This window comes from Microcaecilia unicolor, chromosome 3 (assembly GCF_901765095.1).
Source record: "Microcaecilia unicolor chromosome 3, aMicUni1.1, whole genome shotgun sequence".
Classification (NCBI taxonomy): Eukaryota; Metazoa; Chordata; class Amphibia; order Gymnophiona; family Siphonopidae; genus Microcaecilia; species Microcaecilia unicolor.
In genome coordinates, this window is record NC_044033.1 from 286,382,719 (window position 1) to 286,407,587 (window position 24,869).

General features: G+C 47.1%; 1 protein-coding gene across 2 annotated transcripts in view; it reads right to left on the minus strand.

Moving 5' to 3' along the window:
- TBCE (tubulin folding cofactor E) overlaps positions 1-24,869 on the minus strand; it is a 712,453-nt gene that overhangs the window by 598,634 nt on the left and 88,950 nt on the right. For both annotated transcript variants that reach the window (XM_030198136.1, XM_030198134.1), the window contains exon 4: positions 9,832-10,020. In XM_030198136.1, the coding sequence (XP_030053996.1) occupies positions 9,832-10,020 (189 nt within the window). The remainder of the gene's footprint in view (positions 1-9,831; positions 10,021-24,869) is intronic.

The following is a 24,869-nucleotide window of genomic DNA, read 5'->3' on the forward strand; positions in this document are numbered from 1 at the left end:
TGGTTCAGATGGAACTCTGACACCACCTTTGGCAGGAACTTAGGGTGCGTGCGAAGGACTACTCTGTTGTGATGAAACTTGATATAAGGTGCATGAACCACCAGGGCCTGAAGCTCACTGACCCTACGAGCTGAAGTAACAGCCACCAAGAAAATGACCTTCCAGGTCAAATAATTCAGATGGCAGGAATTCAGTGGCTCAAAAGGAGCTTTCATCAGCTGGGTGAGAACGACGTTGATATCCCATGACACTGGTAGAGGTCTGACAGGGGGCTTTGACAAAAGCAAACTTCTCATGAAGCGAACAACTAAAGGCTGTCCAGGCTGTCCAGGCTGTCCAGGCTGTATACCATGTATACAGCAATGATAAGCACTAATTGCACTAAGAATAACTCTTACAGAGTTGGTCTTGAGACCAGACCCTGATAACTGTGGAAGGTATTCAAGCAGGGTCTGTGTAGGACAAGAAAGAAGATCTAGGGCCTTGCTGTCACACCAGACGGCAAACCTCCTCCATTTGAAAGAGTAACACCTCTTGGTGGAATCTTTCCTGGAAGCAAGCAAGACTTTAGAGACACCCTCTGAAAGACCCAAGGGGGCGAATTCTAAGCTCTCAACATCCAGGCCTTGAGAGCCTGGGACTGGAGGTTGGGATGTAGAAGCGACCCCTCGTTCTGAGTGATGAGGGTAGGAAAATCTTCCAATCTCCACGGTTCCTCGGAGGACAACTCCAGAAGAAGAGGGAACCAAATCTGACGCAGCCAGAAGGGAGCTATCAGAATCATGGTTCCACAGTCTTGTTTGAGTTTCAGCAAAGTCTTCCCTATTAGAGGTATGGGAGGTTATGCATATAGAAGGCCTAATCCCCAATACAGAAGAAAGGCATCTGACGCTAATCTGTCATGGTCCTGAAGCCTGGAACAGAACTGAGGGACCTTGTGATTGATCTGAGTGGCAAAAAGATCCACCAAGGGGGTGCCCCATGCTCAGAAGATCTTGTGGACTACGTCCATGTTCAGGTGGACTACGTCCCAATCCAGGTCCCCCACACCTGTCCTTGTCCTATCCATGCAAACGATTCTGGGATGTCTTCAAGCTCATCTCAATTCCCCTCCCCCCCCCTTCTCATGTGCTCTGTGGAATGCCCGCTCTGTCTGCAACAAACTTTCCTTCACCCACGATCTCTTCAACTCGTTCCCTTCAACTGCTCGCCCTAACTGAGACCTGGCTCACCTCTGATGACTCTGCCTCAGTCGCGGCCCTATGCCATGGAGGTTATCTTTTCTCCCACATTCCCCGCCCAGTTGGCCGCGGAGGAGGCGTCGGGTTACTTCTCTCGCCCTCCTGTAGTTTCCAACCCCTCCTCCTACCGCAGTCTCACTGCTTCTCATCCTTTGAAGTCCACTCCATCCGTCTATTCTACCCACTGCCACTCAGAGTTGCAGTCATTTACCGCCCCCCCCTGATAAATCCCTCTCTTCCCTCCTCACCGATTTCAATGCCTGCCTTTCCGTTTTTCTTGAACCCTCGTCTCCGTCCCTCATTCTCGGAGAGTTTAACATACACGCTAATGGCCCATCCGACTCTCACGCTTCTCAGTTCCTCACTCTGACATCCTCCTTCAACCTCCAGCTGTGCTCCACCATCCCTACTCACCAAAATGGCCATTGTCTTGACCTCATCCTCTCCTCTACCTGCTCACCCTCCAATCTCTACTCCTCAGCTCTTCCTCTCTCTGATCATCACCTGATCACCTTCACACTTCATCACCCCGCCCTCAGCCCCGCCCAACATTAACCACTACTTCCAGGAATCTCCAGGCTATTGACCCTCCCACCTTATCCTCCAGTATTTCTAATCTCCTCCCCTCCATCATGTCCTCCGAGTCTGTCGACAAAGCTGTCTCCACTTACAATCCCACTCTCTCCTCTGCTCTGGACACCCTCGCACCCTCCATCCCCTATCCCACAAGGCGTACTAATCCCCAGCCCTGGCTGACCCCTTGCATCTGATACCTTCGCTCCTGCGCCCGATCTGCTGAACGCCTCTGAAGGAAATCTCGCACCCATATCGATTTCCTTCATTACAAATTCATGCTATCCTACTTCCAGTCCTCCCTATTCCTTGCCAAACAGGACTATTATACCCAATTGACTAATTCTCTCAGCTCCAACCCTCGTCGTCTCTTCGCCACCCTTAACTCCCTCCTCAAAGTGCCCTCCGCTCCCACCCACCCCCCTCACTCTCTCCTCAATCACTGGCTGACTACTTCCGCGACAAGGTGCAAAAGAACAACCTTGAGTTCACTACCAAGCCACCTCCTCCTCTTCACCCTTCAACCCACTCCCCCAACCAACCAACCCAGGCCTCCTTCTCCTCTTTTCCTGATATCACCGAAGAGGAAACTACCCACCTTCTTTCCTCCTCGAAATGCACCACTTCTTCCTCTGATCCCATCCCCATCAACTTACTTAACACCATCTCTCCTACTGTCACCCCCCCCCCCCCCATCTGTCATATCCTCAACCTCTCTCTCTCCACTGCAACTGTCCCTGACACCTTCAAGCACACCATAGTCACACCACTCCTCAAAAAACCATCACTAGACCCTACCTGTCCCTCCAACTACCACCCCATCTCCCTCCTACCCTTCCTCTCCAAGATACTTGAGCTCGCCGTTCACAGTCGCTGCCTTGATTTTCTCTCCTCTCATGCCATCCTCGATCTGCTTCAATCCGGTTTTCGCTCCCTACACTCAACAGAAACGGCGCTCTCTGAAGTCTGTAATGACCTATTCCTTGCCAAATCCAAAGGTCATTACTCCATCCTCATCCTCCTCGACCTATCCGCCGCTTTTGGCACTGTTAATCATGATTTACTTCTTGCCACACTGTCCTCTTTTGGGTTCCAGGGTTCTGTCCCACTTCAGGCACAGGCAGCTCCTTGTGACTCTGGGCAAGTCACTTAACCCTCCATTGCCCCATGTAAGCCGCACTGAGCCTGCCATGAGTGGGAAAGCGCGGGGTACAAATGTAACAAAAAAAATAATAATAATAATTGTTCAAGCCCCTTAGGTCTAGGATGGGATGCATCCCCCCTGTTTTCTTTTGCACAAGGAAGTACCTGGAATAGAATCCCAGCCCCCTGGTGGAAAGGATTTGACCGCACTGGCCTTTACAAGGGTGGAGAGTTCCTCTGCAAGTACCTGCTTGTGCTGGGAGCTGTAAGACTGAGCTCCCGGTGGGCAATTTGGAGGTTCTGATTCCAGATTGAGGGTGTATCCTAACCGGCCTATTTGAAGAACCCACCGGTCGGAGGTTATGAGAGGCCGCCTTTGGTGAAAAAACATCAACCTCCCCCCTACCGGTAAGTCATCCGGAATGGACACTTTTACTGAGGCTATGCTGAACTGGAGCCAGTCAAAAGCCCGTCCCTTGCTTTTGCTGGGGAACAGAATGGGCCTTAGTCGCACGATGTTGACGAGAACGAGCGCGCTGGAGTTGGGCAGGCTGCTGAGAAACAGGAGAATACCTATGCCTAGAGCAGGAATAGGGAACACTTCTCTTCCCTCCAAAAAACCTCCTACATGAGGAGGCTGTAGCAGAAGGCGCCCAGTCGGAGAGAGAATCCATAGCATCATTATGCTTCTTGATCTGATCAATAAGATCCCCTACTTTTTCACCAAAAAGGTTGTCCCCCCGGGATAAGGAACATCTGCCATCCGCTGCTGGACAGAATGATCCAGGTCAGAGGCACGCAGCCATGAGAGTCTGCACGTCACTATACCCTGAGCAGCGATCCTGGATGCTACATCAAAAGTGTCAAATGTACCCCTGGCCAGGAACTTTCAACACACCTTCTGCTGCCTGACCACCTGGCGAAAAGGCTCAGCCAACTCCATAGGGAGTGCATCAACCAAGCTGGACAGTTGACTTATCGAGTCCCGCAAGTGTATGCTCGTGAAGAACTGGTATGACTGGATCTTGGCAGTAAGCATAGCGGCCTGATGTGTCTTTCTCCAAAAAGAGTCAAGAGTCCTAGATTCTCTGCCTGGGGGCGCCGAAGCATAGTCTCTAGTACTCCTAGCTCTCGAGAGCGGAATCCACCACCATGGAATTGTGGGGTAATTGGGACCTCATCAATCCAGGTTCACCGTGGATCCGTTATTGGGACTCAGCTTTCTTGGGAACCGCAGGGCCAGACAGAGGGGCGGACCAGTTTCTCATAAGGACTTCCTTCAGTACCTTATGCAGAGGGACTGTCACAGCCTCTTTAGGTGGAGAAGAATAATCCAGGACTTCCAACATGTCAGACCTGGGCTTATCCTCAACCTCCACAGGGAAAGGAATAGTCATTTCCCGGACAAAAGAGGAGAAAGACAGACTCTCTGATGGAGACAGTCTTCTTTCCAGCGGAGGAGAAGGGTCAGAGGGAATCCCAAAGGACTCATCGGAAGAGAAGTAGCTGGGATCTTCCTCTGATTCCCACGAGCGCTCCTGCTCAGTGTCAGATACAACCTGTGTCAAGGTACTCTGACACTGGACATGCCTTGACGCCGAGGAACGATGTCCTCTGTGGCGATGTCAAGAAGTCGACGCCCGATCCGACTGCGGCAAAGCTCCCTCCACCGACGTTGAAGGGGAGTCGACCTGGGTGGCAGCCGACGCCGATGCCACAGGCAGCACCGGAGTGGGAGACCTCACCACAGGAGAAGGGCCAGACACTGCTACAGCAAATGGCACCGAAGGTGCAAGCACCCCGATATCGAAGCTGATTGTCGCAGTAAGCCTTCTAGAAGTTCTGGAAACAAGGCTTGGATGCGCTCGTCAAGAGCCACCATCGGAGAAGGCTGCGGGGTCGGTGGAACAAGCAGTGTCAGAATCCATGGGGGCTCGGGAGTAGGTACCGGGCTGTCGAGAGACTGACACAGACACCTCCTGTACCGAAGGGGAGCGGTCCTCTCGGCGCCGACGCCCCAGAGATCCCGGTACCAAGCATTGAAGGAGAATGATGCTTCTTAGCCTTCGCTCAACGCCCATCATCGAGACTCCTCGGTACCCTCACATCTCCTCGGGTCCGAGTCCGACGGGGGGCCTGCATAACAGCAGGCCTAGAGACAGGTGGAGACCCATTCGACGCCTGACTGCTCCCAGTGCGAGTTGGTCTCTCAGCAGCCATTATCTGTCTCGACATCAATGCTCCTGTCGATACCGATGTCGAAGGACTGGACAGCCCCAAAAAGTTTTTCTCACTGGGCTTCTCCAGACGCTTGGGTCCGTTTCTTCATATGAAGACACAGACTACAAGCGGCTAGGCTATGGTCAGGCCCAAGGCAATGGATACACCAGGCATGGGTATCTGTACCTGAGATGGTCTGATTGCACCAAGTACAACGTTTGAAGCCGCTGGGTGTCTTCGATGACATGGAAGAAAACAGCTTCGGTGAAATCAAACGACGCGACTGTGCCAAAAAAGAAAAAGCACAAAAAGGGGAAAAACCTGACCAATCGGCCCAAAGGTCAGCCGCGTCGAAAAAGAAAGGAAACTTTAACAGGAAAAAAGTAAAAGAAGTGCGGGTAAAACTACTAGAAACTATATATATATATATATATATATATATATATATATATATATATATATATATATATATACATTTTTTTAATATTTAAAAGAAAAAGAATTCAGGCACAGGCAGCTCCTTGTGACTCTGGGCAAGTCACTTAACCCTCCATTGCCCCATGTAAGCCGCATTGAGCCTGCCAGGAGTGGGAAAGTGCGGGGTACAAATGCAACAAAAAAAAAAAAAAAAAGAGGTGAGAATCTCACAGTAGAAGTTCTTCCTGGGCCTGAGAGAGGAGCGACACGAAAACAGAACACACCTCACCACGGATAGAAAAGAACTGAAGAGGCACACTCGCGTGGCAGGCAGGAAGTCATTCGCGCGACGGAACTCTGTGGAAAAGATTTATTTTGCTTGCAAAATTTTTTCCCGATTCCTGGGCCGCCGCAGATGTCGACCCACTTGTGCTTGTCCTCGGAGAATAGTATTAACCTCAAAGTGGTGCTCTCCCATTAGGTCAGATGAATAATTTACAGGTGTGTTCCTTGATTTCCTTGGAAAGGCCAGTTAGTCATATAAAACGAGTTTGTCCTATATTCAACCCTAGTCCTATATCGTGGATTAAAATGTCCAGCTACGGTATGGAGCTGGGTGGTGAAGGATCCTTTCCAGCAGCGTTGGAAATCTTGCTGAACCCTGGCGAGATTCCCCCCAGACCCAGGAAGTGAGGGCAGATTACAGTGGTGGTGAACTGCAGTGGATACCAAACAGTTTGCCACAGGGTTTCTCAAAGGTGGTGCCACTCAACCTGGTGTTTTGTTCCCTGAATGATGAGATCTCCCCTTCAACAGAGGGTTCAGATGAACAAACTGCTGTTCAGGCTTTGTCTACTCTCAATGTGAGTGGAGCTGGAGACATACAACACCTGGAGGGAGCAATTTAAACAGGTGATATTACTCTGAAATAGATATGGTTGGCGTTTGGAGCCTTTAAGTAGACTTTGGTGGAAAAACTTGATAACTTATTGGAAGGTCCCACAGGCATGCTCTCATACTGAAGTTCTATCAAGGCAAGATGCTACATTGAAGGATGTGGAAAAAAGTTTGATTTGCACATGGTGCAGAATGCTGTGCTTAAAAGAAATATGGTAACTCAGAGGACGCTGGAAAGGTTGGAGAACTATGAAAGGTGTTTAAACCTCTGTTTCTAAAACTTCCCTAAATCAGTACTATTATTGTTAGAAATGTTGAAGAAATATCTTAATGAAGTTTTAAAGACCCTTATGTCATCCTTATGTCAGCTTACTATGCGAGTTGGTAAAAGAGATTGTGGCCCTAATGAAAAGGGGGAAGGAAATGTGCTTGTCTAAATTTGACAAACCTTTTACAGAATTCCCAGGCTCTATTATCTAAAGTTACCCTTATCGTCACCTTTGCCTTAGATCCCAACCATGTTCTATATCTGTATTTCCACTATAAACATATTTTTTTGGGGTCACAACATTTCCGTATTTCCTAACTTCACTAGAGCAACACAACTTAAGAAGGACTTCTTGGTCCTTAGATCTCAGTTGTTTGCCCTAGGAGGAACCTGTTTCCTACAATATCCATATAAACGTACTGCTAAGTTTGTGTTTGTGGATCCAATTCATTTGAAGAATTTTGTTGAAACCATGTCTCAATTGGTCTCCATCACTATCTCATCTCTTATAGTAGATAGTACTCTGCTACATGAAGTGAAAAGTCTCTTTAAAAGCTTTAAATTACTTAGAATTTATTATATGGATTTTATTCCGAGAGTGACTTCCAACTTTCCTTTCTTCACTCTCCCCCTCCCCTTTTTTCTTAATTAATGGGGTTAGTTTATAATATATTGTCATATTTAATTTTCTTAACTATTGCATTTGAATATGTGATATGTTTTTCTTATCTACTATAATAAAAGGCACCTTCAACGTTCTGAAGCTGACTCCATGGCTTCACTGAAGTGAAGGGTTCATAAGGATTGTTAGGTTCGTCGCTCTGTAACCATCTCTCTCGGCCCCACCCTCGCGCCTCTGATAGGACCTATCAGAGGCGCGAGGGCGGGGCCGAGAGAGATGGTTACAGAGCGATGAACCTGACGAAACTTACGAACCCTTCACTTCAATGAAGCCACGGAGTCAGCTTCATAACGTTGCAGGTGGGTGGCTGGAGGGGAGGGGAGGGGGCAACTACCAGGGAAATGGGAGGGAGGGACAGAGGGGGTGGCAACGACCCTGGAACTGGGTGGGTGGGTGGGGGGGCAACGACCCTGGAACTTGGAGGGGGGCCAGGCCCTGGAACATGGAGGGGAGCCAGGCGGACCCAGAAACTGGGATGGAGGGAGGGGGGGTGACCCTGAAATTGGGAGGGAGGGGGAGAGGGGGGGAAACGACCCTGGAACTGGGTGAGTGGACCCTGGAACTTGGAGGGAAGGTAGGCGAACCCTGGCACTGGGAGGGGGGAGGGGGGGCCTGGCACACACACTCATTCTCACACACACACACTCTCGCACACAGTCTCACGCTCTCTGTCACACACACTCACACATTCACTCTCTCTCTGTCACACACACTCACACATTCACTCTCTCTGTACCACACACTCACTCTCTCACACACTCTGTAAAACACACACACTCCGAGGAAAACCTTGCTAGCGCCCGTTTCATTTGTGTCAAAAACGGGCCTTTTTTCCTAGTATTTATATATTTCTACTAATGGAATATATTTTCTGTTTTCAAGTTTTATACTAGTGGTAACACTGTGCATTCTGTGACAAGGCTACAACCCAGAGGTACAAAATGAGACAACAAAATCCTGAACTACGTCCCCCAGAATGCATTGCCCGTCCCAGCAAGGGGAGCCCCAGGGATAGACAAGATGATTATATACCCACTCTGACCACAAGAGGGAGGGAGAAGGAAGAAGCCCAGTTCCCTGGCTCCGTAATCAATACATGATGCCTCCCACCTGTAGAGGGAAGGGTGGGGTGAGAAGCAGGTGGAGGAGGGGGTTAAGGAGGCTGAGCAAGAAGCAGAAAGAGGATGGAATGGGAGCTGGAGAGCCCTGAGGCAGGTAGCACCTGAAGGTGGAAAGCTATGTGTTTAAAAGCTTTTTTGATTTAAAACCTGTTGTAAGGAAGAAGCCTGTTTTGGATTAGAACTGTTTGCTGTGGGAGCTGGAAACCCTGGTTGGACAGGAGGGAACAATCCTGTTGAAAGGCCAGCACTGCTTGGGATACGTACTGTGAAAAGGAAGTATTTCCAAAGGGGACTATTGCAGCCCTCAAGAAAGGTCAGAGACTGGATTGCTGGGTGAGGGGCAGCAATACCCTGCCTGGGGCAGCCCTAACCCAGGGCTGGACTGAAGCTTTTGTTTGTAACTTGGAAACAAAAATAAAAAGAAAAGAATATTTGAAAGTATCTGCTGGTGGCAATTTGTGGGGCTTGGATTAATCCTGGGGAGGAGACTTCCTTCCTCCCCCTACTGGCGCAGCGGTCCTGTTTACAATTCAAATAAATATTTTTTTTAATTGTTTGATTTATAATTCTTGTTAATATTCCAGTATGAGTATGTTTGTTATGCTTTCAGTTTAAACCCTGCTGAATTTTTTGTTGGTTTGGTTATTTTCACCTCAATATAAACACCATAATGGAGCATGCTTAACACCAATTCTATAACAGCACTTAAGCACACCTAAGCTGTTATAGAATACTAGTGTAAAGCAGCAACTGTGTGCTGAAATATAGGCATTCCCACTTATGCTAGGTCAATGGCCGGGGTTAAGTGGGAATGCCTAAGTGCACAATGCAATGCACGTAACTGATAATATTCTGTAAGTTGCACATATCGCTTGGCAACACCCATGCGTTTACTTCCCTTGCTACAAGCTATAGCATTCATGCACTATCTTACAAATTAGTGCCTAGTGCATATATATGCGTAACAACTGGTTGGTGCCTCTGATGTGTGTAAGTCTAGGCACTAGGTTATAGAACTGACCTGCCTGGGTTTAACATCCTTTACTAAATCATGAACTAACGCTCTCTTCAGAAAACAGGCTCCTAAAATTGAAGGCTCCCATTTGATAGTGGTATCCACAAAATGCATCAACTTTGGCATGTTTAAGACACACATCTTGAAAACAATTCTCTTATCAGTGGAATAAGATCTGGCTCTGCAGGTGCCACATGCTGTTCTAGATTAGAATACTTGCCCCAGTAATTAAGTTGTTTAAAATATTTACTCACTTTTTTATTTGTTGAATACGCTGAAAACCAACAAGTTCAACTGTTTTCTTTCCAATTACAATTGCAGCTGCTTCTTGATCTTTTTCAGACTGTTTATCTTTAAATCCATAACGATTTTTTACTGCAGTAATAAAGTCCACTCCAAAACAGACATTTTTTGGACGGATAAAGGATCCTCCTGTAGGGTGTCTTGAATGAGAACACATGAAATAGACAGAACAATCTTACTAGAATAGAATAGAGGTAGAGTTCCAATCAACTGGTCTTTAAGTAAAAACACTCTACAAATGAAAATCTTTCCATATAGGCACAAAAAAAAAATTAAATGCCATCAACCTTTCATCACTATTATGTGAAGAACTGAAGGTAAAACTAGAGAAACAAGGTCTCTGGTATTGCAGAAGGAAGGTAAAATGGGTAAAATAGATAAGCCTTGCAGTTGTCATCTGCCATCATAGCTTCAATTTTGGTCACAACTTGAGATTTTGGAATTATGCAAATGTATCAGGACACCAATACAAATTTAGAACACCAAAAATACAAGTACTACTAGAATGTTGTGAACTAACCTAATATTACAATGATCTAGGTAATCATAATTCTACATTAAATAATATGTGTTGAGATGAGGACATAATTATTTGGGTTCTTGTATTTTATTTACACATTTGAAACTGAACCAAAATGGGGCAATAAACACCATTCAGGTCAATATTCAAGAGGCATTATACATTTACCAGCAGCCTTAAACTGCTACTTTGAAAAGGTGCCAGTGAAAATCGCTCCAACTGCTTTGGGACTATCTGAATAGCACCTGAGTGGAGTTAGGGTGGCATGGTAACACCACATATAGTGACAATACTCAGCTCCTATACATAAAGTCCTAAACTACATAAGATCTAAGATAGTGGCTAAATATTGCTTCTATATTTACAGCTACCAGCAGTTACAGTATTCCACTTATATTCAGCACTACCACCTGCCTGTGTAGCAGCACTGAATTATATTTTTTGTCAAACTATCATAGTGGACATTTTAAAATATATAGCGACTGCCAGGTTTAAATACCAACACAACCTTTCCTAAGCTTCAAAAATAAGCTCTGACCAAAAAAAGGCAAAGGCAGAACACTTACTGAAGAATTATAAGGATATGGATAGCAAACTACAGACTGGTCTATGTAGCATACAGCCAACCTACATTTGCTTGGTTACATCTGGAAATGAACTACAGGAAACATCTACTTTTTTAGATTCTGCAGAGTACTTGTGACCTTGACTGGTCACTGTCAGAAACAGGATGATGTGTTCAATGGATCTTGCTTTAACTCTGCATGGCTTTTCTTATATTCGTACACTAGTAAAAAAGGCCCGTTTCGAAACGCAATGAAACGGGCGCTAGCAAGGGAAATTCCCACCCATCTTCCCTCTCTGCCGAGTTCCATGCCCTCCCTCCCTCCCAACCCCCCTCTGTCCCTCCGTTTCTCCCTCCCGAGCTGCAGACCCCCCTCCCTCCCAGTTCAAGGCCCCCTTCACGCCCCTCCCACGGAGTTGAACCCCCCCCCCCCCTAGGCGTTACTGCCTGGCCCCCCCCATGGCGCGACCCTCTGGACACCACCCTTTCCTCCGGAAAACCTCCCCAAAGCCTCTGCGTACCCCTGCTGACGGAGGCGAACTTCTCTTCTCGGCTGCAGGCGTTCCTTATTGAATGAGCATCTGTTGAAGTTTCTGTTTGTGCGTCTGCTGTCAGACACACGCACAGAGACTTGAACAGATACTCCTTCATCAAGCCATGCCCCGCAGGCGAGAAGAGAAGTTCGTCTCCGTCAGCAGAGATAGGCAAAGGCTTCGGGGGAGGTTTTTCAGAGGAAAGGGTGGTGTCCAGAGGGTCGCGGCAGGGGGGTCCAGGGGGCAGTAACGCGTAGGGGGTGTGTTGCAATCGGAGGGAGGGGGAGTGTGTAACTCGTTGTTAGGGGAGCGTGTTTCCCTACTCCTCCCTTTCCGTTGGGTTCATTTTGTTTACCGAAATTGATCCGCCCTCAACGTCATCACTTTCGACACGAGGGCGTGACAGAGAGACATGGTCAGTGGAGAGACTTCACCACCACGGACTAACGAACCCTTCACGGAAGTGGGTGGAGCTTGGGGCTTCATTAGAATGTTGGGGTTGCGAATTATGTTCGGATGGGGCGTGGCTGAGGGCGGGTGTGAGAGTGAGTGAGTGGTGCAGGCTAAAACAGTACAGGGCTTCAGTGTTTCCCTGCCACACAGTGAGCTTCAGAATTGGAGGTGAGAATTATTTATATAGATGTTATAAACTTACCTCAGAGGGTTAGGCACATATGTTTAAACAATCCATATACAGGCATGTTCAAGGGTGGCATTTGGGCAACTTCCTGATATACATGTGCTACTTATAAAATATACTTTATGCTCAAACATTTACATCTGCTTCCAAGCAGGTGCAAATGTCCATGGTTTCAATCTAGCCACAATTTCTGCTGCTTTCCTCCTAATATTTTGTAAAACGCTCATAGGCGCCTATGTCAATTTATAAAATAGGTGCCTACAAGGCCTTCACACACAGGCAAACTATTAAAAGGTCTCCGTAATATATATCATGATCCTTTTTATTGTACACTTTATATGGTGTGAGAAAGTACAAGAGTCAATCAGTGAATGCCATGTACTATTAAACTAAATGGTTGGACCTGAACATGTATACCCTGGAGGAAAGAAGAAACAGGGGTGATATGATACAGATGTTCAAATATTTGAAAGGTATTAATCTGCAAACAAACCTTTTCCGGAGATGGGAAGGCGGTAGAACGAGAGGGCATGAAATGAGATTGAAGGGGGGCAGACTCAAGAAGAATGTCAGGAAGTATTTTTTCACAGAGAGGGTGGTGGATACTTGGAATGCCCACCCGCGGGAGGTGGTGGAGATGAAAATGGTAACAGAATTCAAACATGCGTGGGATAAACATAAAGGAATCCTGTGCAGAAGGAAGGGATCCTCAGGAGCTTAGCCTAGAATGGGTGGAAGAGCTGGTGGTTGGGAGGTGGGGCTACTGCTGGGCAGACTTATACGGTCTGTGCTGGGGCTGGTGGTTGGGAGGCGGGACTAGTGCTGGGCAGACTTATACGGTCTGTGCCGGGGCTGGTGGTTAGGCGGTGGGGATAGTGCTGGCCAGACTTATACGGTCTGTGCCAGAGCCGGTGGTGGGAGGCAGGGATAGTGCTGGGCAGACTTATACGGTCTGTGCCAGAGCTGGTGGTGGAAGGCGGGACTGGTAGTTGGGAGGCGGGGATAGTGCTGGGCAGACTTATAGGGTCTGTGCCAGAGCTGGTGGTTGGGAGGCGGGGTTGGTGGTTGGGAGGCGGGGATAGGGCTGGCCAGACTTATATGGTCTGTGCACTGAAGAGGACAGTACAAATAAAAAAGTAGCACATATGAATTTATCTTCTTGGGCAGACTGGATGGACCGTGCAGGTCTTTTTCTGCCGTCATCTACTATGTTTACTACTATCTCAGAAAAGTATTAAAATAGCATTCTTAAGGTTGGGCTGAAGAGGAAAAGAGACAAAAGAAAGAAAGAAGGAACATGAGAGAAAAAAAATAAGTAATTTCTACAAGAATATTCATTGCTCTCCCTGCTCCCAAACATCCGATTTGGCCAATCAGAGAATGTTTCAGAGTGCCAATGCAGAAATGAAATATTTTAAATGAAAATTATTCCACATTATCTCATCTATCTAACCTTTAAAAACTAAGTGAGGCTACTACAAACTGTACTTTTAATAACTTAAGGAATCTAATTTTTGTCACAATATTAGACATATGAATTTACAACAGCTCTTTCTCTGTTTTCTCTCTCTATATATCTTTATATCTAAAATGTGTGCTTTATTTATTATAATTCCCAATATAGCAAGGATACTTACCTGTAGCAGGTATTCTCTGAGGACAGCAGGCTGATTGTTCTCACATGTGGGTCGACATCCATGTCGGCCCGGGAAGCGGCATTTTGCAAGCAAAATGCTAAAAAACGTTTTGCCAGAGTCTTCTGGCACGCATGCAGTGCGCATGTGCAGACTGATTTCCCGCCCGTCGCGCGAGCGCATCTCCACAGTTAAATCAAAAAGCATATAAAGAAACAAATAACTCCAAAGGGGAGGTAGGCAGGTTTGTGAGAACAATCAGCCTACTGTCCTCAGAAAATACCTGCTACAGATAAATATCTTCACTTTCTCCGAGGACAAGAAGGCTGCTTGTTCTCACATTTGGGGTATCCCTAGCATCCAGGTTCACTCAAAACAATAAACAGTGGTCAATTGGGCCTCGCAACGGCGAGGACATAAAGATTGACCTGAAACTAAAAACAACAGAGTGCAGCCTGGAACAGAACAAAAAGGGCCTGGGGGGTGGGGGGGGGGGGTAGTTGGATTCTAAACCCCGAACAGGTTCTGCAGCACTGACTGCCCAAACCAACTGTTGCGTCGGGTATCCTGTTGAAGGAAGCAGTGAGATGTGAATGTTTGGACTGAGGACCACGTTGCAACCTTGCAAATCTCTTCAAAAGAGGCTGACTTTAAGTGAGCCAACGATGCAGCCATGGCTCTAACATTAGGAGCCGTGATATGGCCCTCCAAAGTCAGCCCAGCTTGGGCATAAGTGAAGGAAATGCAATCTGCTAGCCAATTTGAGATTGTGCATTTTCTGATGGCGACTCCCCTCCTGTTGGGATCGAAAGAAACAAACAACTGGGCGGACTGTCTGAAGGGCTTCGTCCGCTCCACGTAAAAAGCCAATGCTCTCTTGCAGTCCAAGGTGTGCAAGCTGCTTTCACCAGGGTGGGCATGAGGACAGGGGAAAAAATGTTGGCAAGACAATTGACTGGTTCAGATGGAACTCTGACACCACCTTCGGCAGGAACTTAGGGTGCGTGCGGAGGTCTACTCTGTTGTGATAAAACTTAGTATAAGGTGCATCTACTACTAAGGCCTGAAGCTCACTGACCCTACGAGCTGAAGTAACAGCCACCAAGAAAATGACCTTCCAGGTCAAGTACTTCAGATGGCAGTAATTCAGAGGCTCAAAGGAGCTTTCATCAGCTGGGTGAGAATGACATTGAGATCCCATGACACCAGTGGAGGTTTGAAAGGCGGTTTTGACAAAAGCAAACCTCTCATGAAGCGAACAACTAAAGGCTGTCCAGAGATAAGCTTACCCTCTACACGGCGATAAGCATTAATTGAACTAAGGTGAACCCTTACGGAGTTGGTCTTGAGACCAGACCCTGATAAGTGTGGAAGGTATTCAAGCAGGGTCTGTGTAGGACAAGAAAGAGGATCTAGGGCCTTGCTGTCACACCGGACGGCAAACCTCCGCCATTTGAAAGAGTAACACCTCTTTGTGGAATCTTTTGTGGAAGCAAGCAAGACACGGGAGATACCCTCAGAAAGACCTAAGGAGAAGAATTCTAAGCTCTCAACATCCAGGCCGAGAAAGCCAGAGACTGGAGGTTGGAATGTAGAAGCAACCCTTCGTCCTGGGACATGAAGGTTGGAAAACACTCCAATCTCCATGGCTGCTTGGAGGACAACTCCAGAAGAAGAGGGAACCAAATGGTTCCGCTGTCTTGCTTGAGTTTCAGCAAAGTCTTCCCTATTAGAGGTATGAGAGGATACGAATACAGAAGGCCTGCTCCCCAATGTAGGAGAAAGTCATCTGACGCTAGTCTGTCGTGGGCCTGAAGTCTGGAACAGAACTGAGGGCCCTTGTGATTGGTCTGAGTGGCAAATAGATCCACCGAGGGGGTGCCCCACACTCGGAAGATCTTGCGGGCAACGCTCATATTCAACAACCACTCGTGAGGTTGCATCACCATGCTCAGCCTGTCAGCCAGACTGTTGTCTACGCCTGCCAGAAAAGTGGCTTGGAGATACATGCCGGGACGGCGTGTCCAAAGCCACATCTGGACGGCTTCCTGACATAGAGGGCAAGATCCGGTGCCCCCCTTGCTTGTTGGTGTAATACATGGCAACCTGATTGTCTGTCTGGATCACTATGATTTGGTTGGACAGCCGATCTCTGAAAGCATTCAGACCGTTCCAGATCACTCACAATTCCAGGAGATTGATCTGAAGACCTTTTTCCTGAAAGGACCAGGCTCCTTGAGTGTGAAGCCCATCTACATGAGCTTCCTACCCAGGAGGGATGCATCCGTCGTCAGCATGTTTTGTGGCTGAAGAATTTGGAATGGTTGTCCCATGGTCAAATTGGATCGAATCATCCACCACTTAATTCCGAAACTCGGTGGACAGTTTGATCATATCCTCTAAATCCCCGGCAGCTTGATACCACTGAGAAGCTAGGGTTCATTGAGCTGATCTCATACGTAGACGTGCCATGTGTGTTAAATGAACTGTGGAGGCCATGTGCCCCAGAAATCTCAACATCTGCCGAGCCGTGACCTGCTGAGACGCTCATTGCCTCGGGAAGATAAGCTCAAGCTGTCTGCGTGTCCAGCACAGCTCCAATGAACTCCAATTTTTGGACTGGGATGAGATAGGACTTGGGGTAATGTATGACGAACCCCAGTAGCTCCAGCAACTAAATAGTCATTCGCATGGACTCCAGAGCACCATCCTTCGAGGTGCTCTTCACTAACCAATCATCGCGATAAGGAAACACATGCACTCCTAGTCTGTGTAGCGACGCTGCGACTACCGCAAGACACTTTGTAAACACCCTGGGCGCAGACGCTAGACCAAAAGGCAGTACATGGTACTGAAAGTGCTGTGTTCCCAGCTGAAATCGAAGATACCTCCTGTGAACTGGAAGTATCGAGATGTGTGTGTAAGCATCTTTTAAGTCCAGAGAGCATAGCCAATTGCTTTCCTGAATCATGGGAAGAAGGGTGCCCAGAGAAAGCATCCTGAACTTTATTCAGACAAGGAATCTGTTCAGGGCTCTTACGTCTAGGATGGGACACATCCCCCGTTTCCTTCTGCACAAGAAAGTACCTGGAATAGAATCCCAGCCGTTCTTCCCCTGGTGGAACGGGTTCGAATGCACTGGCCATTAGAAGGGCGGAAAGTTCCTCTGCAAGTACCTGCTTGTGGTGGGAGCTGTAAGAATGAGCTCCCGGTGTGCAATTTGGAGACTTGGAGTCCAGATTGAGGGTGTATCCTAACTGGACTATTTGAAGAACCCACCGGTCGGTTACAAAAGGCCACCTTTAGTGAAAAAATATTAATTTGCCCCCCAACCGGCAAATCGTCCGGCATGGACACTTTTACTGTGGCTATACTTAACTGGAGCCAGTCAAAAGCCCGTCCCTTGCTTTTGCTAGGGAACAGCTGGGGCCTTAGGCACACGATGTTGACGAGAATGATCACGCTGGAACTGAGTCTGGGCAGGCTGTCAAGAAGAAGGAGTGTACCTACGCCTAGCATAGGAATAGGAAGCACTCCTCTTCCCTCCAAAAAACCTCCTAGTTGAGGAGGTTGAAGCAGAAGGCGCCAGGCAGGAGAGAGAATCTTTAGCATCATTGTGCTTCTTGATCTGGTCAACAAGATCCTCTTATTTTCTCACCAAAAAGGTTGTCACCACAGCAAGGAACATCCGCCATTCGCTGCTGGACTGAATGATCCAGGTCAGAGAAGCGCAGCCATGAGAGTCTGTGCATCACTATACCCTGGGCAGCGATTCTGGATAGTACATCAAGTGTGTCAAATGTGCCCCTGGCCAAGAATTTGACACGCCTTCTGCTGCCTGACCACCTGGCAAAAAGGCTCAACCTGCTCTGGAGGGAGGGCATCAACCAAGCTGAACAGTTGCCTCACCGAGTTCCGCAAGTGGATGCTCGTGAAGAGCTGATATGATTGAATTTGGGCAGCGAGCATAGCGGCCAAATACGTCTTCCTCCCAAAAGAGTCCAAAGTCTTAGCTTCTCTGCCTGGGGGCGCCGAGGTATAGTCTCTAGTACTCTTGGCTCTTTTCAGGGCGGAGTCCACCACCATGGAACTGTGGGGTAACTGAGACCTCATCAACCCAGGTTCACCGTAGATCCAATACTGGGAATCAGCGTTCCTTGGGATCACAGGACCAGACAGAGGGAACGACCAGTTCCACATAAGGACTTCCTTCAGTACCTCATGTAGAGGAGCTGTCACAGCGTCTCTAGGTAACATAGTAGATGATGGCAGAAAAAGACCTGCATGGTCCATCCAGTCTGCCCTACAAGATAAACTCATATGTACTACTTTTTGTGTATACCCTACCTTGATTTGTACTGTCCTCTTCAGGGTACAGACCGTATAAGTCTGCCCAGCACTATCCCCACCTCCCAACCACAAGCCCAGCCTCCCACCACCGACTCTGGCACAGACCGTATATAAGTCTGCCCAGCACTATCCCCGCCTCCCAACCACCAGTCCCGCCTCCCACCACCGGCTCTGGCACAGACCGTATAAGTCTGCCCAGCACTATCCCCGCCTCCCAACCACCAGCCCCGCCTCCCACCACCGGCTCTGCCACCCAATCTCGGCTAAGCTCCTGAGGATCCATTCCTTCTGAACAGGATTCCTTTATGTTTATCCCACGCATGTTTGAATTCCGTTACCATTTTCTTTTCCACCACCTCCCGCGGGAGGGCATTCCAAGCATCCACTACTCTCTCCGTGAAAAAATACCTCCTGACATTTTTCTTGAGTCTGCCCTCCTTCAATCTCATTTCATGCGCTCTCGTTCTACCACCTTCCCATCTCCGAAAAAGGTTCGTTTGCGGATTAATACCTTTGAAATATTTGAACGTCTGTATCATATCACCCCTGTTTCTCCTTTCCTCCAGAGTATACATGTTCAGGTTAACAAGCCTCTCCTCATACGTCTTGCAACGCAAATCCCATACCATTCTCATAGCTTTTCTTTGCACCGCTTCCATTTTTTTAACATCCTTCACAAGATACGGCCTCCAAAACTGAACACAATACTCCAGGTGGGGCCTCACCAATGTCTTATACAGGGGCATTAAAACCACTTTTCTTCTGCTGGTCACACCTCTCTCTATACAGCCTAGCAATCTTCAAGCTACGGCCACCGCCATGTCACACTGCTTCGTCACCTTCAGGTCCTCAGATACTATCACCCCAAGATCCCTCTCCCCGTCAGATCTATCAGACTCTCCCCGCCTAACACATACGTCTCCCTTGGATTTCTACTCCCTAAGTGCATCACTTTGCATTTCTTCGCATTGAATTTTAATTGCCAAATGTTAGACCATTATTCTAGCTTCCGCAGATCTTTTTTCATCTTTTCCACTCCCTCCCGGGTGTCCACTCTGTTGCAAATCTTGGTGTCATCCGCAAAAAGGCAAACTTTACCTTCTAACCCTTCGGCAATGTCACTCACAAATATATTGAATAGAATCGGCCCCAGCACCGACCCCTGAGGCACTCCACTACTCACCTTTCCCTCCTCTGAGCGAACTCCATTTACCACCACCCTCTGGCGTCTGCCCGTCAACCAGTTCCTAATCCAGTTCACCACTTCGGGTCCTACCTTTAGCCTGTCTAGTTTATTCAAGAGCCTCCTATGGGGAACCGTGTCAAAAGCTTTGCTGAAATCTAAGTAGATTACGTCCATAGCACGTCCTTGATTTGGAGTGGAGGAGTGGCCTAGTGGTTAGGGTGGTGGACTTTGGTCCTGGGGAACTGAGGAACTGAGTTTGATTCCCACTTCAGGCACAGGCAGCTCCTTGTGACTCAGGGCAAGTCACTTAACCCTCCATTGCCCCATGTAAGCCGCATTGAGCCTGCCATGAGTGGGAAAGCGCCGGGTACACAAAAAAAAAATTCTCCGGTCACCCAGTCAAAGAATTCAATGAGATTCGTTTGACACGATTTCCCTTTGGTAAAACCATGTTGTTTCGGATCTTGCAACTTATTTGCTTCTAGGAAATTCACTATCCTTTCCTTCAGCATCGCTTCCATTACTTTTCCAATAATCGAAGTGAGGCTTACCAGCCTGTAGTTTCCAGCTTCTTCCCTATCACCACGTTTGTGAAGAGGGACCACCTCCGCCGTTCTCCAATCCCATGGAACCTCTCCCATCTCCAAGGATTTATTAAACAAATCTTTAAGAGGACCCGCCAGAACCTCTCTGAGCTCCCTCAATATCCTGGGGTGGATCCCATCCGGTCCCATGGCTTTGTCCACCTTTAGATTTTTAAGTGAACGGTGCTATATCCACTCCATTCTCACATGTACTTTTGCCAGTCAAACACGGTCCTGCTCCAGGATTTTCTTCTGTGAAAACAGAACAAAAGTATCTATTTAGCAAATTTGCTTTTTCTTCATCATAATCTACATAGCGGTTCGCAACATCTTTCAGTCTCACAATTCCAAGATAGTCCAAGATCTCGAGCATCTCAGCCCTAGGCTCTTCCTCAACTTCCATAGGGAAAGGAATACCGTAGCCATTTCCCGGACAAAAGATGTAAAGGACAGACTCTCTGGTGGAGAGAGTCTCCTTTCTGGTGGAGGGGAAGGTTCAGAGGGAATCCCATAGGACTCATCAGAAGAAAGGTACCTAGGATCTTCCCTGACTCCAACGAACACTCCTCTTCAGTAACGGATAAGACATCTCTCAGGGCACTCAGAGAGTGAGCCTTCCTTGAAGCCGAGGAACAATGTCCTTGTTGGCGATGTCAAGAGGCCAACGCCCACCTGGACTGCGGCGAAGCTTCCTCCACTGATGTCGAAAGGAAGGCCACCCAGCGGGGACCTCACCGCAAGTAAAGGGCCAGATGCCGCTGCAGCAGACAGTACAGAACATGCAAGCACTCCTGACACTGAAACAGACTGGCGCAGCAATCCTTCCAGAAGCTCTGATGTGCTCGAGAGCCACCATCGGAGAAGACTGTGGGGTCGGTGGAACAACCGGTGGCAGAATCTGCCGAGCTTCGGGAGCAGCTGTCAGGAGAAAGATGCATTGGCACCTCCTGTATAGAGGGGTAGCGGTCCTCTCAGCGCCAACGCTTCTCGGGTGCAGAGTCCCTCGATGCCCCGGAGCTCCCAGCACCATGTGTCGAAGAACAATGACGGTGCTTCTTCGCCTTCTCTCGATGCCCGTTATCGAGACTCTCAGTACAGATAAAGACGTGGAATCCTCTGGGCCCGGTCCGACGAAGGTCAGTCACGGGGGGGCCTGCGTAACAGGAGGCCTCGAGGCAGGTGGAGACCCACTCAACACCTCAATGCTCCCAGCGTGAGTTGGTCTCTCAACAGCCATTACCTCTCCTTCTGACGTTGATGCTTCCCTCGATGTCGACGCCGCCGACCTCGGTACCGATGTCAATGGACCAGACCGAGCCCCAAAATGTTTTTCTTGCTGGGCTTCTCTAGACACAAGGGTCCGTTTCTTCAAACAAAGACACAGACTACAAGTGGCTGGACTATGGTCGGGCCCAAGGCACTGTATACACCAAGAGTATCGGTACCTGAGATGGTCCGGTTGCACCGAGTACAACGTTTACAAACGCTGGGTGTCTTCAATGACATGGAAGGAAAAACGGCTTCGGGGAAATGAAACAGCACGATTGTGCCAAAAAAAAAAAAAAAAAAGAGGGCACAAAAAGGGGAAAAACCCGACCACGCTGCCTAAAGGCCAGCAGCGTCGAAAAAGAAATAAAACTTTTAAAATTGTAGAAAAGAAACTAAAACCAATTTTTTTTGAGACAAAATGAATAAGAAACACGAAATCACGAAAAAACGAAGACTCTTGATCCCAGGCCAAAGCGAGGAGCACAGAAGAAACCTGTCGCACCTCACCACGGAAATAAGAAAACTGAGACGCGCTCGCGCAACGGGGGCACCAGAAGACTCTGGCAAAACGTTTTTTTTATATTTTGCTTGAAAAATGCCACTTCCCAGGCCGTCGCGGACGTCGACCCACATGTGAGAACAAGCAGCCTGCTTGTCCTCGGAGAATACAAATCTTTTTCTTCCTTTTAAGAAAAGGAAAATACTCTCAGTGGTCAATTACAAAATGCTCTTCTTATAGTACAGATGTATTCTAATAATCATCTTTTCCTTTTGAAGTTCTTCATTTGAGGCCTCTCCATTTTCCTCCCACCCCATGCAATGTCAGATCACACAGCAAAGCTTCAATGGATCACCTCCAAAATACATACTCTTAACATCAAACTCAAATTTGTAGCACAGTAACAGTTCTATCAAAAGTCTAAAGAGATTGTTTATTCAAGTCTTGACACTTTAGCCCAGTTATGCATGACCCTTTCCACCCCTTTCTATGGCTTTCAGGCTACATCTCTCTCCCTCCTATCTTTCTTTATCCTGTCCAACTCCTATTTTCTAACTGAAGAACATTGCTTCGCGTTTCCTCACGTCTTTTAATTAACATTCGTTCCCTTTTCATTTATCATACAGTTTTTCTTCCTTTTCTGACATAGATGTCGACTCCGTCTTTCAATAATGAGCTTCTTTTATTTTATTTTTTACAGACCATCATTTCAACCCGCTTAACCAAAGGATTGAATAATCTCTATATAGTAACATAGTGAGGAAACGCGAAGCAATGTTTAAATATATTCCAAAACTATTCGCTGACAATGTGAAAAACTTAAAAAATAACGATATATATTTTGTTAGGAGCGATGTGCAATGCTGATTGCAGTATATACCAAAACGAAAACTATTGACACCAGAACGATAATAAAGTGGTGAGAAATTAAATGAGTCAAGCACAGAAAAACCATCTCGAAAGCTTAATACTTAAGAGTGTAAACAATATCTAGTGTCTTTTTCGTGCAGATTGGTTGAAGTAAGGCAGCGCAGTCCTTTTCTAGGGCTTTTTGAATCCGCCTATGTTTAGACAGGTATCCTCTTGCTGAAAATCTATCTTTCATGATCTGTGCTTGATTAAAGTCATCATAATCTAAACAGAGACGGCAAAGCGAAGGAATTTACTCAATGGCAGGTTACTTTTGAGATTGGGGTTGTGATAACTTGAGTAGCGTAGGAACGTATTGCCATCAGTAGGTTTCCTATAGATGTTAGTGTTGAAAAAATAATCACTTTTGTTAAGAAGGTGGTCCAGGAAATGAATTTCATTTGTATTATACTCCATTGTGAATTTGAGATTAGGATCCTTAGTATTTAACCACTGATGGAAAGAGATGAGTGTTTCTTCATCTCCCTGCCAAAGGATGAAAACATCATCTATGCATCGTCGATAAATTTTAATGTGGTGTGAGAAAGGATGGTTTGTGAGATGTTCCTTTTCGAAATCTCCTACAGATTTGCTAAATCTGGAGCCATACTTGCACCCATAGCGGTGCCTTTTATCTGTTGGTAGTATATATTTTCAAAATCAAAGTAATTTTTTGTGAGCGCAATGGTGGCACAGCTCAGGATCAGATGGTTAGGTATCCGCCTGTGGGTATTTCTTTCTTGTAAGGTTTTTTCAATGATATGGATAGCTTCGAGCTGTAGGATATTGGTGTATAATGATTCAATGTCCATGGTAATCATGATGGTGTCTGTCAGCAGGACGTCATAGTCCTGCAGGACATTGATCATGTGAGTAGTGTCATGCACAAATGAAGAAATAAGTGGAACAAAAGGACATAGAAAGAAATCCACAAATATGGAGAGAGGTTCCAAAATAGACCCGTTTCCAGAGATAATTGGTCTCCTAGGTGGATTCTCTGTAGATTTGTGGATTTTTGGAAGTGTATATATTGTCCTAATAACTGGATGCGTGACCTGTAAAAATTGTCTTTTTGTGTTAGTGGTGATAGGGAAGAAGCTGGAAACTACAGGCCGGTAAGCCTCACTTCGGTTATTGGAAAAGTAATGGAAGCGATGCTGAAGGAAAGGATAGTGAATTTCCTGGAAGCCAATAAGTTGCAAGATCCGAGACAACATGGTTTTACCAAAGGGAAATCGTGCCAAACGAATCTCATTGAGTTCTTTGATTGGGTGACAGGAGAATTGAATCAGGGACGAGCTTTGGACGTAATCTACTTAGATTTCAGCAAAGCTTTTGACACGGTCCCCCACAGGAGGCTCTTAAATAAACTGGAGGGGCTGAAGATAGGACCTGAAGTGGTGAACTGGATTAGGAACTGGTTGACGGACAGACGCCAGAGGGTGGTGGTGAATGGAATTCGTTCGGAGGAAGGAAAGATGAGTAGTGGAGTGCCTCAGGGATCGGTGCTGGGGCCGATTCTGTTCAATATATTTGTGAGTGACATTGCTGAAGGGTTAGAAGGTAAAGTTTGCCTATTTGCGGATGATACTAAGATCTGTAACAGAGTGGACATCCGGGAGGGAGTGGAAAACATGAAAAAGGATCTGAGGAAGCTAGAAGAATGGTCTAAGGTTTGGCAATTAAACTTCAATGCCAAGAAATGCAAAGTGATGCACTTAGGGATTAGAAATCCACGGGAGACGTATGTGTTAGGCGGGGAGAGTCTGATAGGTACGGGCGGAGAGAGGGATCTTGGGGTGATAGTATCTGAGGATTTGAAGGCGACGAAACAGTGTGACAAGGCGGTGGCCGTAGCTAGAAGGTTGTTAGGCTATATAGAGAGAGGTGTGACCAGCAGAAGAAAGGGGGTGTTGATGCCCCTGTATAAGTCGTTGGTCAGGCCCCACCTGGAGTATTGTGTTCAGTTTTGGAGGCCGTATCTTGTTAAGGATGTAAAAAGAATTGAAGCAGTGCAAAGAAAAGCTACGAGAATGGTATGAGATTTGCGTTACAAGACGTATGAGGAGAGACTTGCTGAACTAAACATGTATACTCTGGAGGAAAGGAGAAACAGGGGTGATATGATACAGACGTTCAAATATTTGAAAGGTATTAATCCGCAAACGAACCTTTTCCGGAGATGGGAAGGTGGTAGAACGAGAGGACATGAAATGAGATTGAAGGGGGGCAGACTCAAGAAAAATGTCAGGAAGTATTTTTTCACGGAGAGAGTAGTGGATGCTTGGAATGCCCTCCCG